Source organism: Rhineura floridana, chromosome 1 (genome assembly GCF_030035675.1).
Source record: "Rhineura floridana isolate rRhiFlo1 chromosome 1, rRhiFlo1.hap2, whole genome shotgun sequence".
Classification (NCBI taxonomy): domain Eukaryota; kingdom Metazoa; phylum Chordata; class Lepidosauria; order Squamata; family Rhineuridae; genus Rhineura; species Rhineura floridana.
This window is the reverse complement of record NC_084480.1, coordinates 172,836,745-172,864,313: the sequence shown is the minus strand read 5'-3', so window position 1 is coordinate 172,864,313 and position 27,569 is coordinate 172,836,745. Positions and strand designations below refer to the sequence as shown.

The following is a 27,569-nucleotide window of genomic DNA, read 5'->3' as shown; positions in this document are numbered from 1 at the left end:
AACACGCACACAAGACCACTGCCAAATTGAGGCCCCAATGTATCAATGGCTATGCAGTCAAAAGGTAAGGGGAACTTGCAGTTAATACCAGAAAGGTCTTGCAGATTCTGGCTTGGATCCAAGAAATGTTTATTTAAGAACGTTCACAGGAGTATTTCCTGTCCACTGCTCCCTGCTGTGCCCCTCCCCCCGAAAATAATATCTGGATGGGCTGGGGGACCCTCCTGAACAATATATAATGTAGTTCTAGGGTTTCCAGGCTCAAGGCCTGAGACTGATCCTGTATCTTTAGAAGAGAAAGTCAGCCAAGTGCAGGTGTTCTTACAACCCTGTAATGGGAAAAACCACAAGGTGGAATTCTCCCTTCCCCCTGCACAACTTTTAAAGATACAAAAGACCTCTTGGGGACCGGGGCTGGCAACCAAAAGGTCTTTTGTATCTTTAAAAATTGTGCAGAGGGGAGGGAGAATCCCACTTGTGGTTTTTCCTATTACAGGGTTGCAAGAACATCTGCACTTGGCTGACTTTCTCTTCTCCTGAAGATACAGGATCAATCTCAGGGATTGAACCTGGCAACCCTATGTAGTTCAGTGGGGAGGAGGGAACAGAAAACTTTCCTTTCATGAAAATCCTTAATATAATTCTTCTTAGGATCTAAGCCTCTTTTTAAAAGCGAATGCTTGGAACACAGGATGCATTAAAATATGTAAGGGTCACAAAAGAGTGAAGCTCAATACTAGGGAGACATTCCACAACAACATAACCATATTTGGCCTAGGTCTCTCCCCACAGTCAAGGCAATGTTCTGTTGAGAAGCAATTCTCCCCCACCCCCAAAGCAAAGGTGGAAGTCTGCACATAGATCACTCTTAGTGCACCAACCTATGAATAGGTACATTAGTATGTGAAAATAATCAACATACATGCAGAATTAAATTCTCCATTAACAAGGTTTTTTTGGTATACCACTATGGTGCCAAGTACACAGTGTGACCAGAAGAAATATTAAGAAAACCCCTAAGCTTTCTGTCCCTCAAAAATCCCGTATGGATAAAGTTTTCAACATGCCCTGATTTAGAAAACAAATTGCTGCAAAAAGAACAACCCAGAAAGTAATCTATGTACTAAATAAACCTGCATTGTTGGATCAGCTCCAAATTTGATTCCATCAACTTCTATGACAGTTCAGCAGATCATTAACCATTAACTGGTTCTCCCTTTTATCCAAGTTACTGCAACAGGGGACTCTGGTTGGCTGAAAGCGACTTTTACATGGTTGGTTTCTGTGCATGTCAAACCAGCTGTTTCAACAGAACATACACAAACAAGTCAGAAGAAATGTCCAAGTGCAGCAGTGTTTCCTGTTGTCTGCAAGGGGGACAAAGTCACTGCAGAATGAGACCTGCAGTTGGTCACTCAGGAGTGAAACAGACTTGTGAGAACATGAAATTATGAATTCCTATTTCCACAAACAGTGGCAAAGGCACAGTCTAGGGGGAACAGAGGCTGTAGGGAAACCAAAAATCTTCCATTGTCTTTTATGCCCCAGTAATTGCATGATTCAGCAGTCCTGCTGCCATCACTTCAAGCAACAGGATGGAGGGTTTCACTGGAACCTGCTGCTTCCTTATAGCACCACTATCCCATGAGCTCCATGTAGTCCAAACTCCCATGATTCAGTTATCATATCTCCACATCACTTTCTTTATCATTATCATGGTCACCATCGTAGAACTCATTGGAAGCCTCCGGCCTGCAATACAAGTTAACACAGGAATGAGGATTCAATGACAGAGACAATGCTCTAAAATTAAGTATAGCCATGAAACCTGCCCACTGAAAGTTACAGCAGCTATAATACCTCTGGAAATAGCAGTCTAAACAGTAAATACAGGGCCAAATCAATGCAGTGTTGATTCTGGGAGGTACATGTCATAGTTCCTCTAGCTGGACTGAGGTGAAAAAAACAGGGGCAGTTTCAACTTGAGGGATAAACAGGGAAACATGCCTGTTGTAGTTCTCCTCTGAACCTCTCTCTTCTGGATCAGGCTCATCTGTGCGATCATAACTCAACAAGTCAGAAGGGACATCATGAATCTGAACACTGGGTGCATGGTTCAGCATCTTCAGATTCTCAAATATAGTCTGTCGGATTTGATCTAAGTACTAGTCAGAAGAGAAAAAATAGCGTCATATTTCAGAGATCAGCTAGTACTAAAAAGAAGTTTATAAAGTTCCTGCGATCACTCCTGTCCGGCTGTCACAAATGCTAACAACACTAAGAGATTCACTTACTGCAGGAGCAGAGAGCAATTTTGGCCCAATAGCTAACTGGAACTTGACCAAGTTCCCCGGGGCAAAAAACCAATACAAAACAATAACCAGTCCCTCTACGAAACACTCATTGTCACAAACACAGGCACACAGTGCTCTCTCTCTCTCTCTCTCTCTCTCTCACACACACACACACAATAAAATTCTTCTCTCTAAAGAGCAGAGGGATCCTTTATCCACAACCTTAACCCTAACCACAGCAGCATTAAGATTGGCGATACGCCCATTTACTCCTTATAGTAAAGGCAGCATTTCCACCCACCCCAGCACTGGAGTGGAGTGGGGAGAAATGCAGCCTTTTACAGTCAAAGAACAGGCAGAGAGCTTATCTCTGATCTAAGAGCAGAGATAAGAGATCCCTGTGCTGCCTTTTTTTCTCAAAAGAGGTTTATCTCCAATCTCAGCACTGTGGTGCTTACACTGGAGATTAAAAAATCCCTTTAATTGTCTCATACCTGATGTCATATGACATCATGTGAATGGCAGGTGGGTGTGATTTGCCCAAAACAGTATTGCAGACCAAATGGGGAGGACAGGTCAGAAGTTCTCCGCAGCTGTCTTTCTGTGTGGAATGGGGTATGGGAAGTTAGAGGCCCCAATAGTGCAACTTCTGAAACTGATCAAGCAGAAGACATGGGCAACACAGAGCTAACTAGAATGTATATGGCCAAAGTTACTTACCTGCCTCGAGTTCTGATTTTCAATTCGAGTGCTGACATCGGGGTGGAGAGTAAAGTCTGGAGCAAAGTATTCAAAGTACTCTGCACAGAGATAGATGACAAGTGTGGATATAGACATACTGATGTTTACGTATCTAAAAATCAGGAAATCCATGAACCACACTACATGCCTATGCAGCAACTAACTGAACAGCAAGAAGGAATATCCTGAAGGAATATCTCTCAATGCCTTTGCTCTATTTACACAACATCAGATGAATTAGTTGATTTCCCTGCAGCTTTCTGTCTGCTTAGTGTTGACAAGCACATAGAACTGTTCAGTTTTATCTATGAAGCTATAATGCCATCAAAATGATGAATATCTTCTTAATAATTAAGCTACAACGGAGAATCGAGACAGGGCTGTCCTTTCTCCACTACTCTTTAATATCTGTATTGAAGGTTCTATTGAATGATATATGCATTGTGCAACAATCCTCAAGGAAAATGATGTTTTGTGCTGATGATGCTGTTTTCACAAGATCTATAGTATCTTTTAAAGTCTAACAGGATAGTAAGTAATTTAACAATTTTTTGTCTAAAAATAATTTGCATAACTCTAACCTGCAATCTAATACATGTCTACTCAGAAGTAAGTTCCATCGAGTTTGGTGGGACTTACTCCCAGGTAAGTGTGTATTGGATTGCAGCCTCAATCTTGATGAACAAATGGGAGGAAGGACGGGATATAAATCTAATGAATGAATGAATGTAAAGAACCATTGGTGCTTTAAGTGAAAATATAACAGGATTATTTAAACAATCTAGTTAAAGATAATTTGCCTCCAATAATTAAGAAAGCAGAGGCAGATATGAAAAGGTGGACCAAATTTAAGCTTTCATGGGCAGGTCAAATAGCAGTGATCAAAATGGAGGCTATTCTAAACTTTTGGTTTATTTCTTGCACTTCTATTAAAATATTCCATCAAACCCTTCAAATAAAATTCAGGCTATTCAAATAAAATCCAGGCGAGAATTCAGGGTGGAGGAGCTTTGGCCGCTGCTGCTGTGAGTTGCATCTCCTCCTTGGTGGGACTGTCTTTGGGTAGGGAGGTCGCCGCAGCCACCTCTTCCTGCTCCATTTCATGCTCTGCAGCCACCGCCCAGAGCCCAAAGTCTGTGAGGACCGGCTATACTGGGAGCGCTGGAGGAGGAGGCATTGCTGGAGGGCTCCTGGCGAGGGACTCGGGCAGCAGCGGTGGGGAGCCATGCTCAGACTGGAGGAAGAGACAGCTGCACAAGGTGCGGAGCTTGGAACTCCATGGGCTGCTGGAGGCCCCCCGTGTGCCCAGAGTTGCCCTCCTGCCTCTCGGGAGCTGCCGCTCCCGCTACCACCACATCCTCCTCCTCGGCGGTGCAGCCTGCATCTACGGCGCCATGTTCCTCCCCCAGCAACCCTGCGTTCCCCCCCCGGCCACGGCTTCATCCTCACCAGCTGCCACAACACACCGCTGGCGGGCGTCGGCACTCAGGCTGCGGGAGCTGGCCTCGCAGAAAAGACCATGGAGCCACCACCTCCTTCAGTTGGAACAGGCTTCAGGGGGTTGTGACATCGAGATGCAAAACACAGCAGGAGAAGGGATGGACGTCTTTTCAAGACAAGGTTTTCAACTCAGTTTCTTTCCTGGACATTTTCCCCCCCTTAATAATGTTATTTGTTATTTAATTTAACTTTTGTAAATTGTATTGCCTTTATTGTTGTATTTTTATATTTGTGTCTATTTTTCTTTGTAACCTGCCCTGAGGGCCTTTGGCCGAAAGGCGGGGTAGAAGTAAATTTAATAAATAATAAAATAATAAATATCTCCATAGGTAAATGGCAAAATATTATAGCAGTATCTCATAGCAAGATGATTGTCCCATGTATTAAGAAATATCATAATGTAAATGTTTTATTACTGTATTTATGACTTGTAAAAGTGGTTTGCCTTAGGAAGTGAACAGCTGTAACAAGAGCATCCACTGCATCTTTGGATTTTGTTGAGAACTCCTGAGCAAGCTTTATTTATAAAAGAAAAAAATGTGGATATATTTAAAAAATATGTAGATAGAAACAATGTCTGCAGGTATATCACCTTTCACTCCAGGAATATATAATAAAGGATTTCAAGGAGTAAAGGAAATAGGAAATTGAGACATGGGCAAGGAAGAATTTTCTATGAATGCAAGCCTCTGTAGATTTACCTGGGAGTAAGGTCCACTGAATACAATGAGATTTACTTCCAGGTAAACCTGCAGAAGTTCATGTTGTTCAAGTCTCAGTAAGATTTTATTGGACTAAGATATTTTTCATTTAAATGTCAAAACAAAAATGTGAAAACAAAGTCAGTCTTACAATCACAAGCTCATACTAGACACAAGTTTGCAATCAAGATTTATTATTGATGTAGGATCTCAGGAAATGTGTATGTAAATAACATTATTTGCCTCCAGGGATATTTGGCACTGCCGATGATATATGCTACATTCCCACCGGATATTGTTAGCTAACATCTGGAAACAGGTACAATTACTGGGACTTTTAAACTTTTTTATTTTGTCTTTTGCCAGTTGATTGTTTAAATTTTATACTGTGAGCTACCTTGACTGGGTTCCCAAAAAAACCCAAAAGTGGGATATAAATCCCCTTAAAACCTGATATTTTGAAACCATCTGGAATCCAACTCTCACTCCTGATCCACCAAGCTGGAGGGAGTCAACTAAGATCTACTGCTCCTGCAGACACGGCAGCTCCACCAGCAAGCAGCACCCACTGTGCCCACCCAAACAGTGGGCAAAAGCAACCACTGGCAGCACCATGAGCAGCAGTCAGTGGCAACCCTGACAATGGGGTGTTTTAGGGACAGAGGTGGGCCAGTCTAGAATTCACTGGATCCTGAGCCAACCCTGCTGCTGCTCTGTCATGATGGCCACAGGCCTGGGAACTGGCACAGCTAATTGACATTTTCCCCCTGCTCCCCCTGCCTTGGCCAGCACAAGCAACAGGGCTGTAGATGTGGCGATGGGTAGTCCATTAAGCCTTGCTACTACTGACCAGTGGTTTGGACTGCCCCCTAAGTTAGCTATGCATAAACAACTTTGGAGGGATAAATATGATACATAGGAAATTTCTGCAGGACTAGAATATCTTCTCTTTTGAAATAGGACTATGTCTAAGAAAAATGTTAAAGAAAAAGTATTGTCACTGATATGATTTCTGGATGTGTGATAATTTTCATAATATACAATAAAAAGCCCCCAAATTATTTACACTACAAAATGACATTTCTGCAATATAATATTAAAGATTTGTAAAGATATAAGATAGCAAATATCAGTAAAGTTTTAACATGGAGGTCTCAACTTACCACTATATGGGAGCTCCTCACTAATTGCCTCATCTACAAGCAATGATGTTTCATATGTCCTAAAATGAAAGCCAGACCATTTCAATTCAGAGTAGATGAATATCTTCACATCACACAAACCTGTGCCATTTATATCCAAGAAATATGAAGCCCCAACCCATCTTTAACAAAAGGGGAATGCCACAAAAAGCTTCCAAAAGACTCACCAGCACCGAGCCACATTGCGAACTGTGTAGCCACCTCCTCCTAATACCAGGAGGGGAATGTTGAAACTCTTTACATATTCTACACATTCCCTAGGATTTAAAGTTATAAAATTCAGAAATGAATTACTCTTACACTTGTGTACATTCATCTACATGTTGTATATAAATCAAGGTTTTCCAGTGGGACTTTGAGCTGCAAACCATCATTCTTTAAATGGCTACCAAAATGCTCTGGAAGATTTACAAATAATTATCAAAATAGGCTTTAACCATAATTGGGGGGGGTATTCTTGAGCTACTTGAGTGAGGATAAGCAGCAGCATTTGTTTCTTGTAGACTAGTGTTAAAGGCCCAGAAAAATAGGTGCAACACAGGATTATGTTTGAACTGACTAATAAGTCCCAAACATTGAAAAGGTTGAGATGTGTAAATACATACAAGAACTTATTCTGACCTAAACAATGACCTTTCACTACTGACTTTAAAAGCAATTCCAATACTGAAAGCCACCTGTCCCACCCCAAAGTAATTCTTAATATAACTGCTGGTAGTATACACAATTCATAGCAAGCACACATGGACCTGAGAACAACCGAAGGAACAACCAAGGGAATTAAAAACTTTAAATAAGTGAGCGGAGAAACCATTCTTGCCATTTCTGCCCCTCACAAAAAAAGTCCTTCAAAACCAACCAGAAGGAAAAAAAACAGTACAACATGTGCATTTTTCCACTGTGGGTTTAATAGCAAGTTCAGCAAAAGGGTATTTAAGATTGATTGAAGCAGAACAGGTGTGTATGTGTATTAAACCCTTTTCTCCTACCGTTTTCCAAACACATACTCACACACACATACACACCAGTCAGTTCCACAGTTTTTCTGCTGCTGGGCAAACGACAGCTTTGGAGAATGTGATTTATATTGGGAAAATGGTACAGGGAGAGGGGGTCAACCTCTCTCCCACCCCTTCAGTCCCACTAATCCAAACAAATTTGAAGCTTCCCCAGCTGCATTGAAGGACAAAAAAAGCTGGGAGATTCAGTCACATCTGTTCAGTACTAATTTGCTGTTTTTACTCGTGTCAAATTATTAGATGGTCTTACCCATGTCCTCTTATACTGAGGTTAAAGCAACCCAGACGATCGCACCCTAGAGAGTCAGCACCACACTTAATGGAGGAGAAAAAAAATTAGGAGAAAATGAGAGTACAAGTGGCCTGACTATTGCAAACTATTTCCTAGAGCTATGGTAATTGTCTAAAATATTCACAAAAGAATCTCAGGAAAGCATCTCATCCCAGCCAACTTTTCCATCTTTGTTTTAACCCATCTTCTAACTGCCCCCACCCTAGTTCTTCCAAGTAACCACAAAAGGCAATACCAGCACCCATCCATGACTCATATTGTTTAGGTGTTCCCATCCTCTTACCTGCAACACTATGCATGTGGGCTGATAGAACTCTATTACTTGGTTAATGACTGGTTGGAAGAGGTGTTTGTAACCTTCAGAAAGACAAGACAAGACAAGACTCTGCTGTTATAGATCCTCTGCTGCTATCTACACAGAAAACAGAATATACAGCAAGGCCGAAAAGAAGCCTTCCACTTACTTTGGTCATCAATGCCATCGCGCAACGGTACATTCAAACAATAATAACGGCCACTCTCAGCTCCAACTTCATACATGTCACCTAGCAGGTGAAAGCAAATCAAAATACAGAACTGAAATGGTAGCATCAAAAGGTGCAATTTCAATCTTTTGCAGGTCTATCTTATCCACAGCCTGACGATATTCAGTCTAACTTTTCAGCTAGCTACTGGAACATCACCACACCAATATACCTATCCCCTATATCAAAGCCCTCTGCAGGTATTCAAAACTGAATCAGTCAAAGGTAAATCTGTATTGAATATTTGATCCTGCTTACAATAGGCATAAAAGGTTCTCTACCTGTACCAGGGAAGAAGTAGTTTCCATATTTGTGAAAAGACACTGTCATGACACGGTCTGTCAAGTAAAACGCCTCCTGAACCCCATCTCCATGATGAATATCTATATCAATGTAGAGTACACGGGGATGATACCTGTCAGAGAGCAGAAACCAAAATATGTGTTAGAGAAGGAGACAAAGCTGGCAGCACCTGGGTGAAATCCTATACCCAAGCTGTAGAATCTAGCCCCCAGACGCCATTCCAAATTTCTGACCCACCAAAAATGTGTATTTCCTGTAATAGACCAGAAAGAGGAACACTGGTATTTAATTTATAGTTGGATAGCAGGTAGGGCAGAGGATTGGAGAAAAACAGGTAATATTTTAACATTATTATGACCACCTGCCTTTCACCAGAAAAACAAGGCAGGTTGCAACAATGTAAAATGCAACACTAAGGCAGACTAATAGAGGAAGGAAGGAATAACTTGGTCTTCGCAACTAAGTGATATTTCTGTTATGAGATCAATAAGCTTTGATGAGCTTGAACCAGTTACACAATTACATAATTTTTATTACTTGACATTTAGGGCTGATTCACACGGAGGTTTAGCATGAGTCTGGTGCTACTTGCATCCCCATTTAATTTGCATGGTCCACATGACATTGCAGGCAAACAGAAGCTAGAATGCAGTTTTCCCTTTAAATCTGCATTAAACCAATCCGGAGATAATGCAAAAAGTGAAAGAAAAACCGTCTCCACTTCACAGCGTTACTCCATGTAGGCACTTTGCTTCGACGTTTTATGCTGGGCGGGTGGATCCTTGCTTTCAGATATTCCCCTTTCTCCACCCACTAAACTCTCCATGAATTCCATTTTGTTTCCGGCAGCTTAACCAGCCACTTCTGCCTCCCTCTCTGCCCTCCTACCTTGGAGTTTGCTATGGCCTTCCTTCCCCTCCAATCAGTTTCGTGTCAATTGCACTCCTATGGTCTGGGCTTCAGCCTAGGTGTGCAATGGACAAGAAAAAACAATGAAACTAACAAAGAAAACCATCTCCACCCTTTCCCCCCTATAATCAATTTGGAGTCAATTGCACTAGGAAGCTGTCCTGCTTCAGCACTGAGAGGTGTGCAATTGACAAGAAAAAATGAAACTGAGAAAAAAACCCTTCCCCTTCTCTGTTAGCAATAGCAATACACTGGAAGGAGTAAACATGTAAATTTGGGGGTGGGGGCACGAAACAGCAACACCAATCTTTCCCAGAGGGGTGCTGAACGGAAAACAGTGGATTTGAAGGTAGGAAGTGTGAACCTTGCAAATCTAACACGATGGAAAAAGCTTTGTCTTTAAAACATCTTTCAATATATATATGAACATAATTGTGATTAACAAAACAGAGGTTTTTATTGTATTAACAAAATGTTCAGCTTCCGCCTTCATCAGCTGCTAACATACAAATGCTGTTACCAAGGTGGCCAGTCATAGAGCTTTAAGGATGGAATGCTCGGAGGGGCTTCATTTGCAGAAGCTAAGTAGTGGTGGTACTGTCCTCCATGTTCAGGCCATGTGCTGCCAATGTGATAGAACCGTATGATGAAGAACCAGAAATTTTAGAATGTAAGGTGAAAGCTGCTCTTAAAATACTTGGAAGAAACAGATCACCAGGAACAGATGGCATACCAATAGAGTTGCTAAAAGCTACTGAGACTGAATCTGTCCAAATTTTGACTAAAATCTGTCAAGATATATGGAAAACTAAACAATGGCCCACAGACTGGAAGCGTTCCATATACATCCCAATTCCAAAGAAAGGGGATCCCAGGGAATGCAGTAATTATCGAACTATTGCCTTAATATCCCATGCAAGTAAAGTAATGCTCAAGATTATACAACAAAGGCTCTTGCCATATATGGAGCGAGAAATGCCAGACGTTCAAGCTGGATTTAGAAAGGGAAGAGGTACCAGAGATCATATTGCAAACATACATTGGATAATAGAACGGACCAAGGAATTTCAGAAGAAAATCACCCTTTGCTTTATAGACTACAGCAAAGCCTTAGACTGCGTAGATTATGAAAAACTATGGAATGCTTTAAAAGAAATGGGGGTGCCACAGCATCTGATTGTCCTGATGCGCAACCTATACTGTGCACAAGAGGCTACTGTAAGGACAGAATATGGAGAAACCAATAGGTTCCCCATCGGAAAGGATGTGAGACAGGGGTGTATTTTATCACCCTATTTATTTAATCTGTATGCAGAACATATCATACGGAAAGCAGGATTGGACCAAGATGAAGGAGGTGTGAAAATTGGAGGGAGAAATATCAATAATTTAAGATATGCAGACGATACCATACTACTAGCAGAAACCAGTAATGATTTGAAACGAATGCTGATTAAGGTTAAAGAGGAAAGCACAAAAGCAGGACTACAGCTCAACATCAAAAAGACTAAAGTAATGACAACAGAAGATTTATGCAACTTTACAGTTGACAATGAGCACATTGAACTTGTCAAGGATTATCAATACCTTGGCACAATCATTAACCAAAATGGAGACAATAAGAAATCAGAAGAAGGCTAGGACTGGGGAGGGCAGCTGTGAGAGAACTAGAAAAGGTCCTCAAATGTAAAGATGTATCACTGAACACTTAAGTCAGGATCATTCAGACCATGGTATTTCCGATCTCTATGTATGGATGTGAAAGTTGGACAGTGAAAAAAGCTGGTAAGAGAAAATCAACTCGTTTGAAATGTGGTGTTGGAGAAGAGGTTTGCGGTTACCATGGACTGCGAAAAAGACAAATAATTGGGTGTTAGAACAAATTAAACCAGAACTATCACTAGAAGCTAAAATGATGAAACTCAGCTTATCATACTTTGGACACATAATGAGAAGACATGATTCATTAGAAAAGATAATAATGCTGGGGAAAACAGAAGGGAGTAGAAAAAGAGGAAGGCCAAACAAGAGATGGATTGATTCCATAAAGGAAGCCACAGACCTGAACTTACAAGATCTGAACAGGGTGGTTCATGACAGATGCTCTTGGAGGTCACTGATTCATAGGGTCGCCATAAGTCGTAGCCGACTTGAAGGCACATAACAACAACAAAAAAACCTTCCAGGGGTGGGATTTGGATTAACAAGGAGACCAGCAGTGTCCTCTTTAAGAAGTTTCCTACTTGTAAGGTTTTGTATAGATGTAATGATACGAGTATTGAGATCTTCTTTGTCTAGAAGTCTATATGTTGTTTCATCCTTTAGCTGTCTTTGACCTTCTGCTATATAGTCTGAAGTAGCACAACAGCACCACCCTTATCTGCAGGCTTGATGACAACATCCCTTCTCATCTGAAGGTTCCTTAGGGCTATTCTTTCTTCCTTTGAAAGGTTGTCATGAGTAGGAGTTGGTGTGTGGTTGTTAATGACTCTGTTTATTGATAAGAGAAAGGTTTCTAGGACTCGATTCCTGTTAATGTTCGGTGTCCAAGTTTGAGGTGGCAGAAACTGTAGCAGAGGATCTCTATTGTAGAGGTCTGTGTTGTTCTTAGAGTCATCATAAAAAAATTCAGCCAATCTGCATCTCCTTTCAAATGCTTTGATGGCACATTTCATCTGTGCTATATTGTGCTCTCTAGGTGCTGGGCAGAGGTTGAGGCCTTTGGATAGAAGCCTAATTTCATTAGGTGACATTTTGCCTGCAGTGAGATCTATTATTGTGGAGTCATTTCTGTAAGTTATGTCAGGTGATCTCGTTATACATGTGGAAGTTTTTGGAGTAACTTTTGAATCTCCTGTTTTTCTTTTTCTTGTGGTTAGCTTTTGCTCTTGTAGCAGATGAAAATATTTCTTTATAAATAGAACCCTGTGTTATTAAATTGGATGGAATAAGAGAAAGATGATACCTTAGAATATCCCTTTTGAGTTTTTTCTTTTTGGTGGTATGGACATTGATAAAGGTTGTCTGTCCTGTTTTGTGGAGCAGATACAGGAGACGTTCATAGTCGTATGGTGTTAGAATGTTTCTTTGAAACATTAATTCCTGCTGTAGTGCTTGTTTCAAGGACTTGATTTTCAGAAGATTCTGCTTAATAATCATAGAAATAAGGAATATGCTCAGCTGATGTTTCTCTATGTGCCAATTTAGACATAAAGGGATACTTTCTGGAATAAAAATTGGTTTATAGATCTCAAGGCCTCATGGGATAATGTTTAAGGTTTTATATACTTTAAGATGTTCTTTAGTAAGTTGGCATTTTGTAATTTTCTCTTGTAAAAACATTGAGCACCTTGGGTTGTTGTTGTGCATGATAGAAAACAAATGAAGAAGACTGGATCCTCGTTGGATGCAAGTTGCTTTGGTATACAGATAAGAGTTTTGAAAGCAACAAACAGAACTTCACCCAAGCTTGTTCGGGATCCCTATAAGGATTTCGTTAAACACCTAAGAATATATGCATGTAATTGTGATTAACAAAACAGAGGTTTTTATTGCAATACCAAAACGTTTTGGCTTCCGCCTTCATCAGCTGCTAACATACAAATGCTGTTACCAAGGTGGCAGTTATAGAGCTTTGAGGATGGAACGCTCAGAGGGGCTTCATTTGCAGAAGCTAAGTAGTGGTGGTACTGTCCTCCAGGTTCAGGCCATGTGGTGCCAATGTGTCCAGAGAGTAGATCCAAAGGTTCTCCCTTTTAGTCAATGCTGCTGGATCTGTTGGCATCTCTATCGCTGTTATAGAAAAGTACAGCAGGCTGTGACCCTCAATGTTGAAATGTACAGCAGGCTGTGACCCTCAATGTTGAAATGTTTTGCAACTGGTTGCTCCACTATTCTGGTTAAGATTGCCGATTTGTGGTTTCTGAAGGGTGTGCGTAGGTCAGTTGTGATTTTTCCTACGTATTGGATATGACATCCTGATCTTTTGCATTCAATGACATAAATTATATTGTAGGATCTGCAGGTGATGTTCTGTTTGATGTAATATGTCCTATATATAGGAATAACCTGGACCTCCTTATATTTCCCAAACTAGACAACTGTTAAAGTAGGGTGTGATGTTCCTGTAGGTTAAGCATCTGTAAATATGGTAAGTGCGGGTTGTGATGTTCCTGCTTATATTGTAAATATGGTAAGTGCTGTTTATATAGAAGATATATGGTAAGTAGAGTGAAAGAGGAGGGGGGAGTACATGAGCAGTAGAATGGTGGATGATTGGCTGAGTGTTTGAATGGCTGGGAGTATGAATGGAAGAATGACTTTTGAATCTGGGAGGTTGTGGAGGAGGTGGTGTTTGGAAGGTGTCGGGGAGGTGGTTTTTGAGAGGTTGAGAGAGAGGTTGGAAGTTTGAGGTTTGGTGGTGTGGAGAGTGAGTCGGAGTTTTGAGGCAATTAGTAAGAAGTTAAGTACCTAACAGACTATAGATGAAACCATACGCTTGTGAAACATTCCTTAAGTAATCTTGTTATTTCTGATATTAAATAAATACTTGTTTGGTTTACCAAAGGCCTGATCCTTGGCTGGGGGAATATACAGACCAGAAGGGAGGGCAAGGTAATTACCAAGGCTGAACAGAAACTGTATCTAATGGTGGCAGCGGTGAAGGGAGAGATTGTAACAAGTCACGTATCCAGAGCAACCCAGAGTTGTATGCTTTATATATAAAGATACAAGGGGGTTGGGAACAGCATAGACACACAGTCACAAAGTAACAAGCTACAGAGAGACTTAGGCAAAGTCTCTGGGAGTTTGCGTTACAGAAAGTGACTGGTGGTGCTGCCTAGCAGTGGGATCTAGGGAGATCTGTGCTAGAGCTGTAAAGGGTAAGAATAAACCTGACGTTCCTGTCTGCTGGTAGCCCCAAGTGAGAGCTTCACAGGTGGTGCTGGGGAAGGACGTCACACGGGTCTATTAGGTGATGTATGGTAATTGACTGAGAGAGAAAGGGGGAGTACATGGGTGAGAAGCCGAAGTATGCTGGATGATGATTGGCTGAGTGGCTGGCTGAAGGTATAAATGGAGGTTTGTGAGTGATGAGGGGGGGAGAAGTTGTTGAGTTGGTTGGAGTGAGGTCGTTTGGTGTGGGTTGGTTGGCAGAGTTCTGAGGGAAGTTTGGATTGTATTTGGCTGATATTTAAAGAGTATATATATGAACAGAAACATAAAGAGTGACCATATATGAAACCATACGCTTGTGAAACATTCCTAAAGTAATCTTGTTATTTCCTGTTGTTAGTAAATAAATACTTATTTGGTTTACCAAAGGCCTGATCCTTGGCTGGGGGAATATACAGACCAGAAGGGGGGGGCAAGGTAATTACCAAGGCTGAACAGAAACTGTATCTAATGGTGGCAGCGGTGAAGGGAGAGATTGTAACAAGTCAAGTATCCAGAGCAACCCAGAGTTGTATGCTTTAAATATAAAGATACAAGAGGGTTGGGAACAGCATAGGCACACAGTCACAAAGTAACAAGCTATAGAGAGACTTAGGCAAAGTCTCTGGGAGTTTTGGTTACAGGAAGTGACTGGTGGTGCTGCCTAGCAGTGGGATCTAGTGAGATCTGTGCTAGAGCGGAGTGAGAAGCCATATAAATGACGGTCCTGACTGGTGGTGTCCCTGGTGGTGCCTAGTGAAAGGCAGTAGCCACAAGCAGGTGGGAACCTGACAGGGAGAACCAGGGAACGACGTCACATAGGGCCCCCAACATTTTCAGGTCTATGGCCTAAAATTTGGAATTCTGAGTAAGTGTCATATGCACCAGCACAACATGGCTCCATGGAAGTATGGCCAATCACAAAACGTACTGAATGCTTTTTGTGGATTGGGCCCTCCATCCCACCCACATATTTGCTTATTTAAAAGCATTTACAGTGCCTTGCAAAAGTAAACAGACCCCTGACCAATGCTCTCAAGTTACTGAATTACAAATGGTACATTGTAATTTTGTTCTGTATATTTAATTTTGAAACACTGAAACTCAAAATCAATTACTGTAAGGTGATATTGGTTATATGTTGGGAAATGTTTGTAAGAAACACAAAAAACTGAAACATGTTGCTTGCATAAGTATTCAACCCCTGAGCTGTGGAAGCTCCCAGTTTACACAGACGAAAGAAACTACCCTATCAAGGACACAGATACCTTACCGTTGGGCCTCCACCTGTGAACCATTAAAGCTGCTGTCACATTGTCAGGTTAAAACCCCCACTGTTGAAGGATCATTGGGCAGGCTGTGGATCTGAAGGAAAATGAAGACCAAAGAGCATTCTATAGAAGTGGGAGATTAGGAAAAGGTTACAAAATAATACCCAAGTGTTTGGATATCCCAGTGAGCGCAGCTGGATCAACAATCAGGAAGTGGAAGCTGCATCACACCACCCAGGCACTGCCAAGAAAAGGCCATACCTCAAAACTCAGTGCTTGAACAAGGAGACTTGTGAGAGAAGCCACAGAGAGGCCAACAATCACTTTGAAGGAGCTACAGAGTCCAGTGGCTGGGAGAGGAGTTATGGTGCATCAGTCAACCATATGAAGAGCTCTGCATAACACTGGCCTGTATGGGAGGGTGGCAAGAAAGAAGCTGTACTCAAAAAGTACCATCTGAAAGCATGTCTGGAGTATGTCAGAAAGCATGAGAGTGCCCCAGCCGCGATGTGGGAAAAGATTTTGTGGTCAGATGAGACCCAGATAGAGCTTTTTAGCCCAAACTCAAAGCGCTATGTGTGGCACAAACCTAACACTGCCCATGCCTCAAGACACACCATCCCTACAGTGAAGTTTGGTGGTGGCAGCATTATGTTATAGGGATGCTTCTCATCAGCAGGTACTGGGCATCTTGTTAAAACTGAAGGAAGAACGGATGGAGCAAAATACAGGGAAATACTGCAAGAGAACCTGCTTCAGTCCAGTACAAAACTGAAGCTTGGAGGAAATTCACTTTTCAGCAGGACAATGATCCCAAGCACAAGGCCAAAGCTACATTGGAGTGGCTCAAGAACAAAAAGGTGAATGTCCTACAGTGGCCCAGTTAACTTTCTGATCTCAATCCCATTGAAAAGCTGTGGTGTTCTTTGAAATTGCATTCCACAAGCGACGTCCAACCAACCTGAACAACCTGGAGCGAATCTTCCAAGAAGAGTGGGCCGAAATCCCTCCAACACTGTGCAAAGCTGGTACATACCTACCCCAAAATGCTTACAGCTGTTAGTGCAGCAAAACGTGGCTCTACCAAATATTAATGTGTGTAGGCTGAATACTTATACAAGCAACATGTTTCAGTTTTTTATGTTTCTTACAAACTTTTCCCAACATAAAACCATTGTCACCTTACAATAATTGATTCTGAGTTTCAATGTTTCAAAATAAAATATCATACAGAACGAAATTACAATGCATCATTTGTAATTCAGTAATATGAGAGCATTGATCAGGGGTCTAATTACTTTTGAAAGGAACTGTATAAACAGCTTAACATTTCAAGTCTCAGTCTAAACAGTGTATAGCAAACAATCTACCACTAAAACAAGCACAAAAGCACAACCCCAAAGCAATAAAACAGCAATATCAAATCACAAAGCATATAAAGATTGAATAGAACAGAAATAAGATGATTCAAACATGTAAAATATGGAAATAATACTACTCTGCTGTAAGGATTACTAAGGTGCTGAGTGTACCTGAAACACTATGAACACTTGAAATGTGTTAAAAATATAAATGCTAAGTATTATTGTGTGTTTATATTATGTACAGTTGTGCATATATTATATCTAACACTTGCACAGCTCATGCATCTGATGAAGTGAATTCTTGATTACTGAAAGCTTATGTAATAATATATTGTTTTGAAGGTGCTACAGGACTCTTGGACTGTTTTTAATTTCATAAATGCAATATTGTCACTATTCCCCCTCCACTTTTCCAAGACTGGTTGCCAACTTCTGTGCTAGGGGTGGGGGCTTTGTACACCTTGGAAAGCAAAGAATTGGTTTGTCACTTTTTGTTCTCAAAAATCCAGGCACCATCCTTCTGAGCACCTGTAAAATGCTTTTTTCTCTAACCAGAACAAGATTTAACACCCAAAATCCCATGGTTAATTCCCCAACCATATTCTGCTCTAATTTCCCTTCAGTTACATCCCCATTCATCATGATCCCCTGAATTACCTCAAAATAGATTCCTCTTAAATTTTCCAAATTAACAACCTACTCATGAGTGGGTCCATGGGATTTTGTTTTAATCACTTTAAAACGCAAGCTTCAGCAATGGTTTGATTTCCGTTACTTAGCCCATTTGCAGTTTCTGGGCTTTCAGTCCTAAGTATCCTTACAAAAACTGCTCATTTAGGCGCCACACATTTTCCCCTTTGCCCTGCCTTCTCTTCACTCCTGGTTAGTCAGAGGCATGAAGAAGCAGGTTTCCTATTGGGAAAGGAGAAGGGAGGGGAGCAGACAGCCACATCTAGCAGTGCATCTGTGGGCGCCACATTGGGAAAGCCCTTGTTAAAGGTTTAAGAACCCCAGGACACAAAGCTGTAAAAGTCAGCCATGACTAACAGCACAATCCTATTTGAGCTTGCTGGATAACTTTAGGTTTCCAACCCCTGCACTGGTGGACCTCAAAGATACACCAGTGAAAAGTCCTCTGCGCCAGTATATCACAAGAGTTAAACTGATGTAAGACTACATCACCATACCCCACAGAAGATGCAATTTTGCTACAGCAGGGTGGCATTGGAGTGTATCAGTGGAGGAGCAAGACTTAAGCAGTATCCTAGGCTCCCTTAGAAACATCCAAACAAAAGAGATGGTAAAAGGACCTGTCTCAGTCTTCTTGGCAACCCTTCAAGGGCCACATGCCAGTAGTGGGCAGGCCAGAGGCAAACGTGGGCAGAGCAAGAAATGTAAATATTACCTTTATACACTAGGCTAATTTCTACACACACCTCTCTCTATCCTCCATCCAGACAAGCAAGAGGCATTATCAGAGTTCAAGGACACATTCCAGCCAGGCAAAACAGTCAGGGTGAGAAGCAGGACCAATGAGAGGTATGATCTGGGGAAAGAGGATGTGGAGAGTTCAGAGGGACTGATAGAGAGGCCTGGGGTTCCCCACCTCTGATACAAGTTAAAACACTCCCATTGAACTCAACAGAGCTAGAAATCACTCTCCCACAGCCACAGAGCTTAGGATTCTCACTAAACTAAACATGGCACACCTTCAGCAGTAGTAGAACCCCAGACAGGAAGACCATCTCTCATAGGCTGCAGTACTCCGACCTCAATTTGTCTACATTTAGTACACTTAGAGAGGCGATGTCTGCATGCCACAAAGCAGACTTCTCTGCCCCCCAACCCGGGGCGGGAAGGAGCCTGCCTTAAGAAGGCTTCAGCTCTGACAGGGACTGCTCCGTTGCACAGTAATGAAGAAAAAAATCTGGGTCTGTCTGCTTTTGCTGCATGCATGCCCCTCTTTCAGGGAACAAGCCCATGCAATGAAAACAAGCAGACCCATTTTTTCCCCTGATGCTTCCTTTGTCCGTATGCATCTGTTCCCAGGAGGGAACAGGTGCACACAGCCAAACTGAGGAGGATCTGTGGAGCTTGAAAGATGGGTGGAGAGTTTCTTGCAAAGCCAGCCCTATACTGATCCTTTCAGCCTCCAAAAAGGATGAATGTGGGGTATGCTATGCAAGTGCGATGGATTTCCACAGGCAGGAAAAACAAACTACCTGTCAAAGCTGGCCTGCGGAATGGCCAAAAAACTTCCCCACCTCTGCCTTACAGATACTCTACTGAAGGATTACAAACACACCATGGGAAAGTAAATGTCACTTGTCCAACTGGGGATGCAAGGGCAAAGTGGGGGCTGAGGAGAAGAGCAAGATACCATATGCCAAAGCATGACTGCTGCAAACAGCCAGGGCATCTCAGTCCAGGCCCTGTGTCCTGAGCTATTGACTATTGTTCATTAACTGTCCCAGTCTCTCTTGCCGCTCCACAGGCAGTACTCCAACAGATGCAGCGGCAAGATTCCCCTGCTCCCAGAAGGGATACCAGGCTTTTTAAATTTTGTAAATTTTTAAATATTTTAATTTAACATTCTAAACTCAATATGATCTTAATTTATAAATCTCAATGGCAATTTTATTAATGTTTTATAATTGTACTATATATATATATATTTTCCACACTTGCTCATATTTTAATTGTGATTTTATTTGTTGTACACTGCCCTGAGAGCTTTCTGCTATAGGGCGGTCTAGAAATGTAATTAAATAAAAAAAATAAAAAAAAATATCAAAACCTGGTCCAGTGACCAGTGTGACTCTAGCTGCTCCCCTGAGCTACTTAAGCCTCCTTGTTTAAGCTAGGTTCCTGTATCATTGTAAGATGCTCAGCAGACAGTTGCAGTACAGATTATACTATGCCAAGCATGGGGATAGTTATAAGGAACACTGGCTGTCCCTCTTTGCTATCTGTCATACAGGTTTCAAAGGCATAGGAGCCCTTCTTGAACAAGAGCATTGTTCAGAACTCACGCCATGATGCAGTTAAAAACAGCTTTTACCAGCAATTCCACTGTGTAGCTTTCCTCAGCTGCATGGGATGGGACTAGCATAGCCAGGTGAAAAGGGGAGGACATAACTCCTACATCTTTAGCAATTGCGTAGAAACGGGCATTTCAACAGGTGTAACTTGCACACAATATTAAAGGCGCAAAAGCCCTGTTTTTCACCTGGCCATCCAAGATGATACTCTCAAAGAGATGAAGTCCAGGTCTTTACTGCTACCACATCCCAGCAGAGCTCAGGTTCTACATCAGGAGTACGGAACCTCTGGCCCCCAGGCCTCATTAGGCCCAGCCTAGGTCCCAATTTGGTCCGCAAGGCCGTTTTCCCAAAACACACCTACCTGCCCCACACCTGACGTCATCTGTGACATCTGGTGAAGGGCAAGAGAAGGTGTGGCTCGCAGTCAACAATCGGAAGCCTTAAAGAGCACTCCCGATTGTGCATTGGCAAGGGAGGCTTTCTGCTACCACTAATCAGCTGACTGGGAGCAAGAGAAAACCTGCTGGGATCAGCTGTGCTACTGAGTTTCCCCATGGGAACTCTTGTCATGCAGCTGATCCTTGTCCAAAGCGGGACAAGGGAAACTCCATCAGGCTTGAAGTAACTGCCTATTAGCTAATAGGTGGTGACTCCAAGCCCTCTCAATCGGTTATGTGATCAATTTCTCCATAGAAAACTTGGTTGTGCAGCTGATCAACAGAACTTCAAAGCATCGTTCAGGACTCCTTGCAAGCCTGTATGGTGCTTTGAGGTTCCGTCGATTATCACTTGACATCACTGTGATATCAAGTGATTGACAAGTAGCCTGCCCCACCCACCTGGCCAGAACCAATTTCTTACCCGTGGTCTACATCTTATCTATCCTCTGTCCATATGAGCTCCAGCAAGGATTAAAGATGAGGCTCCTCACAGCTCACAAACCCTTTGATTAGTACAGATGTGATAAACTATTTACCAAGGCTGCAGGAAGTGGAAAGTGAAGGTGGGGAGTAACATCTGCTGGGGCAATAGCCAGCAACTTACTGGCAATCAAACAAACGAGGGTTGGGTGACCCCAAAGAACTGGTGATAACCCCAAAGACAGCAAGAACCATAATCAAGAATTCCAGTTTTACCCTCATCACCACCTTATCTGTGCTCCCAAAGAAAAGAATTAACAACAAAACACCGTCTTCTATTTCTCCATCACCTCAGGGTTCTTAAATTGAAAAGGTACTTAAATGGAAAGTGTGGGTAAGAAAGAAATGTACCACATCAGAAGGCAGCCAGAGACAACAAAAGTTTCATTACATTATGAGCAAACACTCAAAGAGGTCCAAGGAAAGGGAATGTGAAGGGCCACCAGCACAAGAGAAGCTATTTAAACACACACACACAAATCTACTGCAGCTCCATTACTCCATTCACAGCACCATGAAATCCATCACCACCACATCACTTGCACCAACTCCTTACTTGAGAAGCTCCAAAATGCCAATCACGATGTCATTGACATAACAAAACCCAGAAGCCTGAAACATGAAAAAATATATAACTGAGTCAGTGAAGAGCAACAGTTAAGTCTTCCTCACCCTCCGAAATAAAGAGACCACACTTGCCCCATTACCTCAAACTTCTTTGCATGGTGCAGGCCTCCAGCCCAGTTTATTGCAATATCACAGATCTAAAAACAAAAGGCGGACATTAGCTCAAAGGAAAAAGTATTACGCTGCCAAAATTGCAGTACTTGCCAAGGGACGATCAGTCCCTATATCCTAAGCTACCCCATCAAACTTAGCCCATTGCGTTTGCACTAAACTGCTAAGAATATCTGGGGTATAGTTTGTGCAATGCACCCATACTAGTACTTATCATTTTACAGCACTTTATAGCATTCTAAGCACTTCACCTACATTATCATTATACTCACAACAATTCTGTAGGGTAAGTCAGAATTAGCACCTCCATACTGAAATGGGAGGCTGAGAAATTATGCAGTGATTAGTACCTCCATATTAGAAATGGGAAGCTGAGAAATCATAACCTGGTAAATTCATCCCAGAGAAAAATTTTGAACTGGGGGCTTCCTGTTTCAGGGTTGCAGCTATCCCTCCCCCAATATATTAGCTATTATGAAACTCCTCCAGAGCCAACAATTATGAACACCATTTTAGTTGCACATGTAAACAATACAGCAGCTCTTAGAATGATCTAGTTGACAGCAGTCAACCTACAGTGCCTTGCAAAAGTAATCAGATCCCTGACCAATGCTCTCATACTACCGAATTACAAACGGTACATTGTAATTTTGTTCTGTATGATATTTTATTTTGAAACATTGAAATTCAAAATCAGTTATTGTGAGGTGACATTGGTTTTGTGTTGGGAAATGTTTGTAAGAAACATAAAAAACTGAAACATGTTGCTTGCATAAGTATTCAACCCACACACATTAATATTTAGAAGAGCCACCTTTCACTGCAATAGCAGCTTTAAGTCTTTTGGGGTAGGTATGTACCAGCTTTGCACACAGTATTGGAGGGATTTTGGCCCATGCTTCTTGGCAGATTCATTCCAAGTCGTTCAGGTTGGTCAGATGTTGCTTGTGGACTGCAATTTTCAAAGAACACCACAGCTTTTCAATGGGATTGAGATCAGGACTTTGACTGGGCCACTGTAGGACATTCACCTTTTTTGTTCTTGAGCCACTTCAGTGTTGCTTTGGCCTTGTGCTTGGGATCATTGTCCTTCTGAAAAGTGAATTTCCTCCTAAGCATCAGTTTTTTAGTGGACTGAAGCAGGTTCTCTTGCAGTATTTCCCTGTATTTTGCTCCATCCATTCTTCCTTCAGTTTTAACAAGATGCCCAGTACCTGCTGATGAGAAGCATCCCTATAACATAATGCTGCCACCACCAAACTTCACTGTAGGGATGGTGTGTCTTGAGGCATGGGCAGTGTTAGGCTTGCGCCACACATAGTGCTTTGAGTTTGGGCCAGAAAGCTCTATCTGGGTCTCATCTGACCACAAAACCTTTTCCCACATCGCAGCTGGGGCACTCTCATGCTTTCTGGCAAACTCCATGGTTTCAGATGGTACTTTTTGAGTATGGCTTCTTTCTTGCCACCCTCCCATACAGACCAGAGTTATTCAGAGCCCTTCATATGGTTGACTGATGCACCAGTCCCAGCCACTGAACTATGTAGCCCCTTCAAAGGGATTGTTGGCCTCTCTGTGGCTTCTCAAGTCTCCTTCTTGTTCGAGCGCTGAGTTTTGAGGGACAGCCTTTTCTTGGCAATTCTTGGGTGGTGTGATGCAGTTTCCACTTCCTGATTATTGATCCAACTGTGCTCACTGGGATATCCAAACACTTGGGTATTATTTTGTACCCTTTTCCTAATCTATGCATTTGTATTACATTATCCCTCACTTCTGTAGAATGCTCTTTAGTCTTCATTTTCCTTTAGATCCACAGCCTGACCAATGATCCTTCAATAGCGGGGTTTTTATCCTGTCAGTGTGACAGCAACTTTAATGGTTCACAGGTGAAGGCCAATGGTAAGGTAACTGTGTCATCGATAGGGCAATTTCTTTCACCTGTGTAAACTGAGAGCTTCCACAGCACAGAGGTTGAATACTTATGCATGATTACTTTTGCAAGGCACTATATATATTTTAAGGGTTTGAGGAGAAAGAACATCACCTTGGTACCTTATTATTTAGTTGTGTTGCTCCTTGCAATGAAGCCCCAGTATAACGAGAACAAAATTCAAACAGCCCTGGGAACACTGGACTGAGAGAGAAGACCAAATTACAGAGAGTTCAGGATAATATGACAGATAAACATTCCAGCTCAAAATGGCCATAGGTATGGTGGATCAGACTAATCATTACATGCAAGCTAAGAAATAAAAGAGGTAAGAAACAAACTTATATTAGGGATGTTTGGCATGGTAAGGAATATATCTTTGTACACTTCATAGTTAAATACTGATATACAATACCAGTAAGATTAAAAACAAGCTCAAAATGGCATTTTTCTACTCCCAGTTTCAAGACCATATCTTAATTAACTCAAGCAGCGTAATTCACATAAAACTGGCATGTGCTGACGTCTCACAGAAAATAGACTGGTCAGAGAAGGAGAAAGATGGCCAGGTGAAAACCTGGATGTTATGTGCATGGGTTTGATTGATTGATTGATTTCCCGCCCTTACTCCCAGCAGGATACCAGAATGGGTGTGAATGGGAATGGGTATGAAGAACCTAGGGAACCAATACAAAGAGGAACAATAGGCTATGACACCACAAGGCGGAAAGGCCAAGCATGTGTAGTGCTGAGTATCTCGTATTTGGCAGAAATAACCAGCTAAATCTTCAGCTACAAGTTTCTAGTGTACCTATAACACACAAAGAGGCAAATGAACCCTTTGGGATCTTAGTAATATACGGCCTGCCCATATCATACACCTTGTGTCCTATCCACCCAATACATCAAGAAGGTATGGAATACTTACCAGTCATCACCCACATTGAAAGCATTGAGGCTCTTGGTGAATCCCTGCATGTTATTTGGGGACACTCTCTGCAGGAAGTCAATGTAATCTTCTGAGTGAAAGCGACACATATCATGCTGGGATGCTTGGTATGGCTTAAATACCTGCAAGAGAAATTTCTTCCATTCCGAGCTGAATTCAACAGCAGATGAAAGCCTTAACAAAGTACAGCTGTCAGTCTCAAAGTTCCAGTTTACACTATCCCTAGTTACACTTCTATTCGCAAGTGAACCACTGCAGAGGTGCCTTGGCAGCTGTCATCAATCCCCACCACAAAGGTGGGGTACTGGAGCCAAACAGGCAACACCTGTATCTCCCTTTCCTGTGCTTTCGTAGCACAAATTGGCAAGAGGAGGGGCAGGCAACCGCACATTTTTGGCTTGGTGACTGAAACCAATAAAAATTGCAGAGCCCTGTCCCCAGTGCTTTTCTGCTTTGTGTATTCAGGAGGCCATACCATGGCTAGAGATAATTCTTTCTATATTGTATGCAGATTCTAAAATATACCTGCAAAGGAATGGATATAAGTATGCTAAATATTAGCATCTTGAAACCAGAGTTGTGCTCAACCAAGCAAATAAAGTGCTTACAATCATCTTCTTATAGAGTCCATAGTGCAGTACCAGACTGTGGGTCAGTGCCAAGCGATGTGGCTTCATGGGATGTCCTGCTCCTGACATGAAAAGAAAGAAAAACACTGTGAAATCAACATCCCCATATCAGAAACACTAGTCCATTAAGATCTAGATAATTACTAGCACAATTTCACAGAGAAAGATGTGCAATATGAGTGTCCGACTGGGACCTGGGAAACCACGGTTCAAATCCCCACTCAGTCATGAAGCTCACTGGCTGATCTTGGGCCAGTCACTGTCTCTTGGCCTAACTTACCTCACAGGGTTGTTGTGATGATAAAATAGAGGGGGAGAACTACATACATCACCTTGATCTCCTTGGAGGAAAGGTAGGATATAAATACAATAATAAACAAGCAAATGAGGCATTGTGTGAAATTATGGGGATACATTCTTTTTCTTAGGGTACCAGAAACATAGTTTCGTTGATTGTGATTTCATGATTAAGAACTGTGATGTATCTTCTTCCAAAATTAGTTTAATCCATTGTTTAAAGCCATCCAAGCACATACCCCTCACTACATCTTACTAGTGTTCTGTAAATTAAATTATGTGCCTTATAATTTATGCGAATTGGTTTGTACAATTGAAATGTCCTTTATAAATAATAGCTAAGTAACAAGCAATACTATTATACAGAATAGTAATAACAATATCAAAACATTAATGCAGAAGAACTTCATTCCTTCCATTTCACAGATATAAATACAGACAATATTCTCTCACCACATCACATGATGATTGCCTGAATGTCACCCCACTGAATGCATACAATTTCACTTCTCTGCTGAAGTACAGTGCACTAACAAGAGCTTTCTTTATAAAGAAAGAAGCAAAGGAAACCTTGATTTCTGTAAACTGGTTAGGGGTTTTTCCTAAAAATGTCAAGCAATATATACATTTTCTACATAAATAAATTTTTGAACGTTTATTAAGCTCAGGATGGATCTGACTGCAAGTTATTATAGAAGAGCTGCAATTCCAACATGTTCAACAACATTGTCTGGATAGGCATCCTTTCCGCCGCCTGAAACCTATGTGTGTTTATGAAGTGTGCACAGAATTACATCTGTTACAGAACCGAGGGGAGCTGAAACCTCAAGCGCTTAACAAGGGGGCTTGTTGTTGTTTTTCTGAAAGGCGAGACAGAGACCAGAAACTCGCGAACTTCCCTGTTAACGTGGAACAATTAGAGCACATGCCTGCCGTGGATGGTCCGCTCGTTGCCCTGCACCCTCCGTCAAGGGAAATTCAAATTACGGCCTTCTCACCCACCCTCCGTCCCCGGAAAAAAAAAATCAGTCACCCCATTCACCTGCCGCGCACGCACCGTAGTGAAAGTTGCCTACATCTGGGTCATAGAAGTAGGCCACAGTCTTCGCCATGGCCCCTTCAACGCGGAACGGTCTGGCTGAGGAACGGACAACCCACCGGCCGCACTGCTCCACCCACAGACGCTTTCGTCACCACGTATGCGGCACGCGGAAACTCTATCCATAAGAAAGGACTCCTGGCTTCTCGCCCAGCAGCTCTCGCGAGATCTAGTCTTAGAGAGGTCTGTAGACAGATTATGGGCGTTACACCCATCTTGGTTTCACTCTTCACTCCGTTGGTTGAAATTAGTTCATCAGTAACGAAAGTAAATCGTTTCCCCCAAAGCAAAAGCCGTAATCTTTCTGTAGTTGTAATCCATTCAATCTACTCCAGTCACACGCCCCAAAGGGGGAATAAATAAATGACTGAATGATGAAGTGAAAAAAATAAAATAGGAAATAAGTACGTAATTGATAAATAAAGAGCAGAATAATGTATACAGTACATAAATAGAAGGGGAAACTTTCCATTTTATGCTCTGTAGTAACGTCCTTCATTTCTGGATTTTAAAAAGTTTTTAAATGTACTGTTGTTAAATACATTAAATATAAGTCTGGTTGTTATGTATTGTTATGTTTAAATCTGGGACATACCTTATTAACATGTTTTAATAAGGCATGAATTAAAAGTTGTGACATCTTAAAATACTAAATGATTTTGGGAGGGCATCAGCTTTGTAGACTTGAGCCCCCTTCATCAGATACATGAAGTAGTGCTCAGTGCATATTATAGGATAGAGGTTCCCAAACTTTTTTTCCCATGGATCACTTGAAAATTGTAGAGGGTCTTGGCAGACCACTTGATGATTTTTCTGTCGTAGCAATTTTAATGCACTGTGCTAGATGTTATATTTTAAAATTGTATTTTATTGCTGTAGATCCAGCAGAGTACTTCTCCCTGCTCACC

The 27,569-nt window shown here is 41.8% G+C and overlaps 1 protein-coding gene across 5 annotated transcripts; it reads right to left on the bottom strand.

The window, feature by feature from the left end:
- Window positions 1-516: 516 nt before the first annotated feature.
- On the bottom strand, window positions 517-26,759 carry HDAC3 (histone deacetylase 3). Of its 5 annotated transcripts, none has more exons than XM_061586065.1 (15): window positions 26,605-26,759; window positions 25,245-25,327; window positions 24,616-24,758; window positions 23,810-23,891; window positions 21,727-21,783; window positions 21,576-21,631; window positions 8,555-8,688; window positions 8,214-8,294; window positions 8,033-8,106; window positions 7,708-7,772; window positions 6,606-6,695; window positions 6,400-6,458; window positions 3,015-3,094; window positions 2,008-2,165; window positions 517-1,752 (listed from the first exon to the last, which is right to left on the bottom strand). In XM_061586065.1, the coding sequence occupies exons 1-15, from the start codon at window positions 26,672-26,674 to the stop codon at window positions 1,683-1,685; spliced, it is 1,302 nt and encodes a 433-aa protein (XP_061442049.1). In that variant the 5' UTR covers window positions 26,675-26,759; the 3' UTR covers window positions 517-1,682. The 5 variants fall into 5 exon arrangements, with proteins under 5 accessions (XP_061442049.1, XP_061442058.1, XP_061442064.1 ...); XM_061586074.1 differs by having other exon boundaries at window positions 26,620-26,759; XM_061586080.1 differs by having other exon boundaries at window positions 25,245-25,321; window positions 26,620-26,759.
- Window positions 26,760-27,569: the final 810 nt, after the last annotated feature.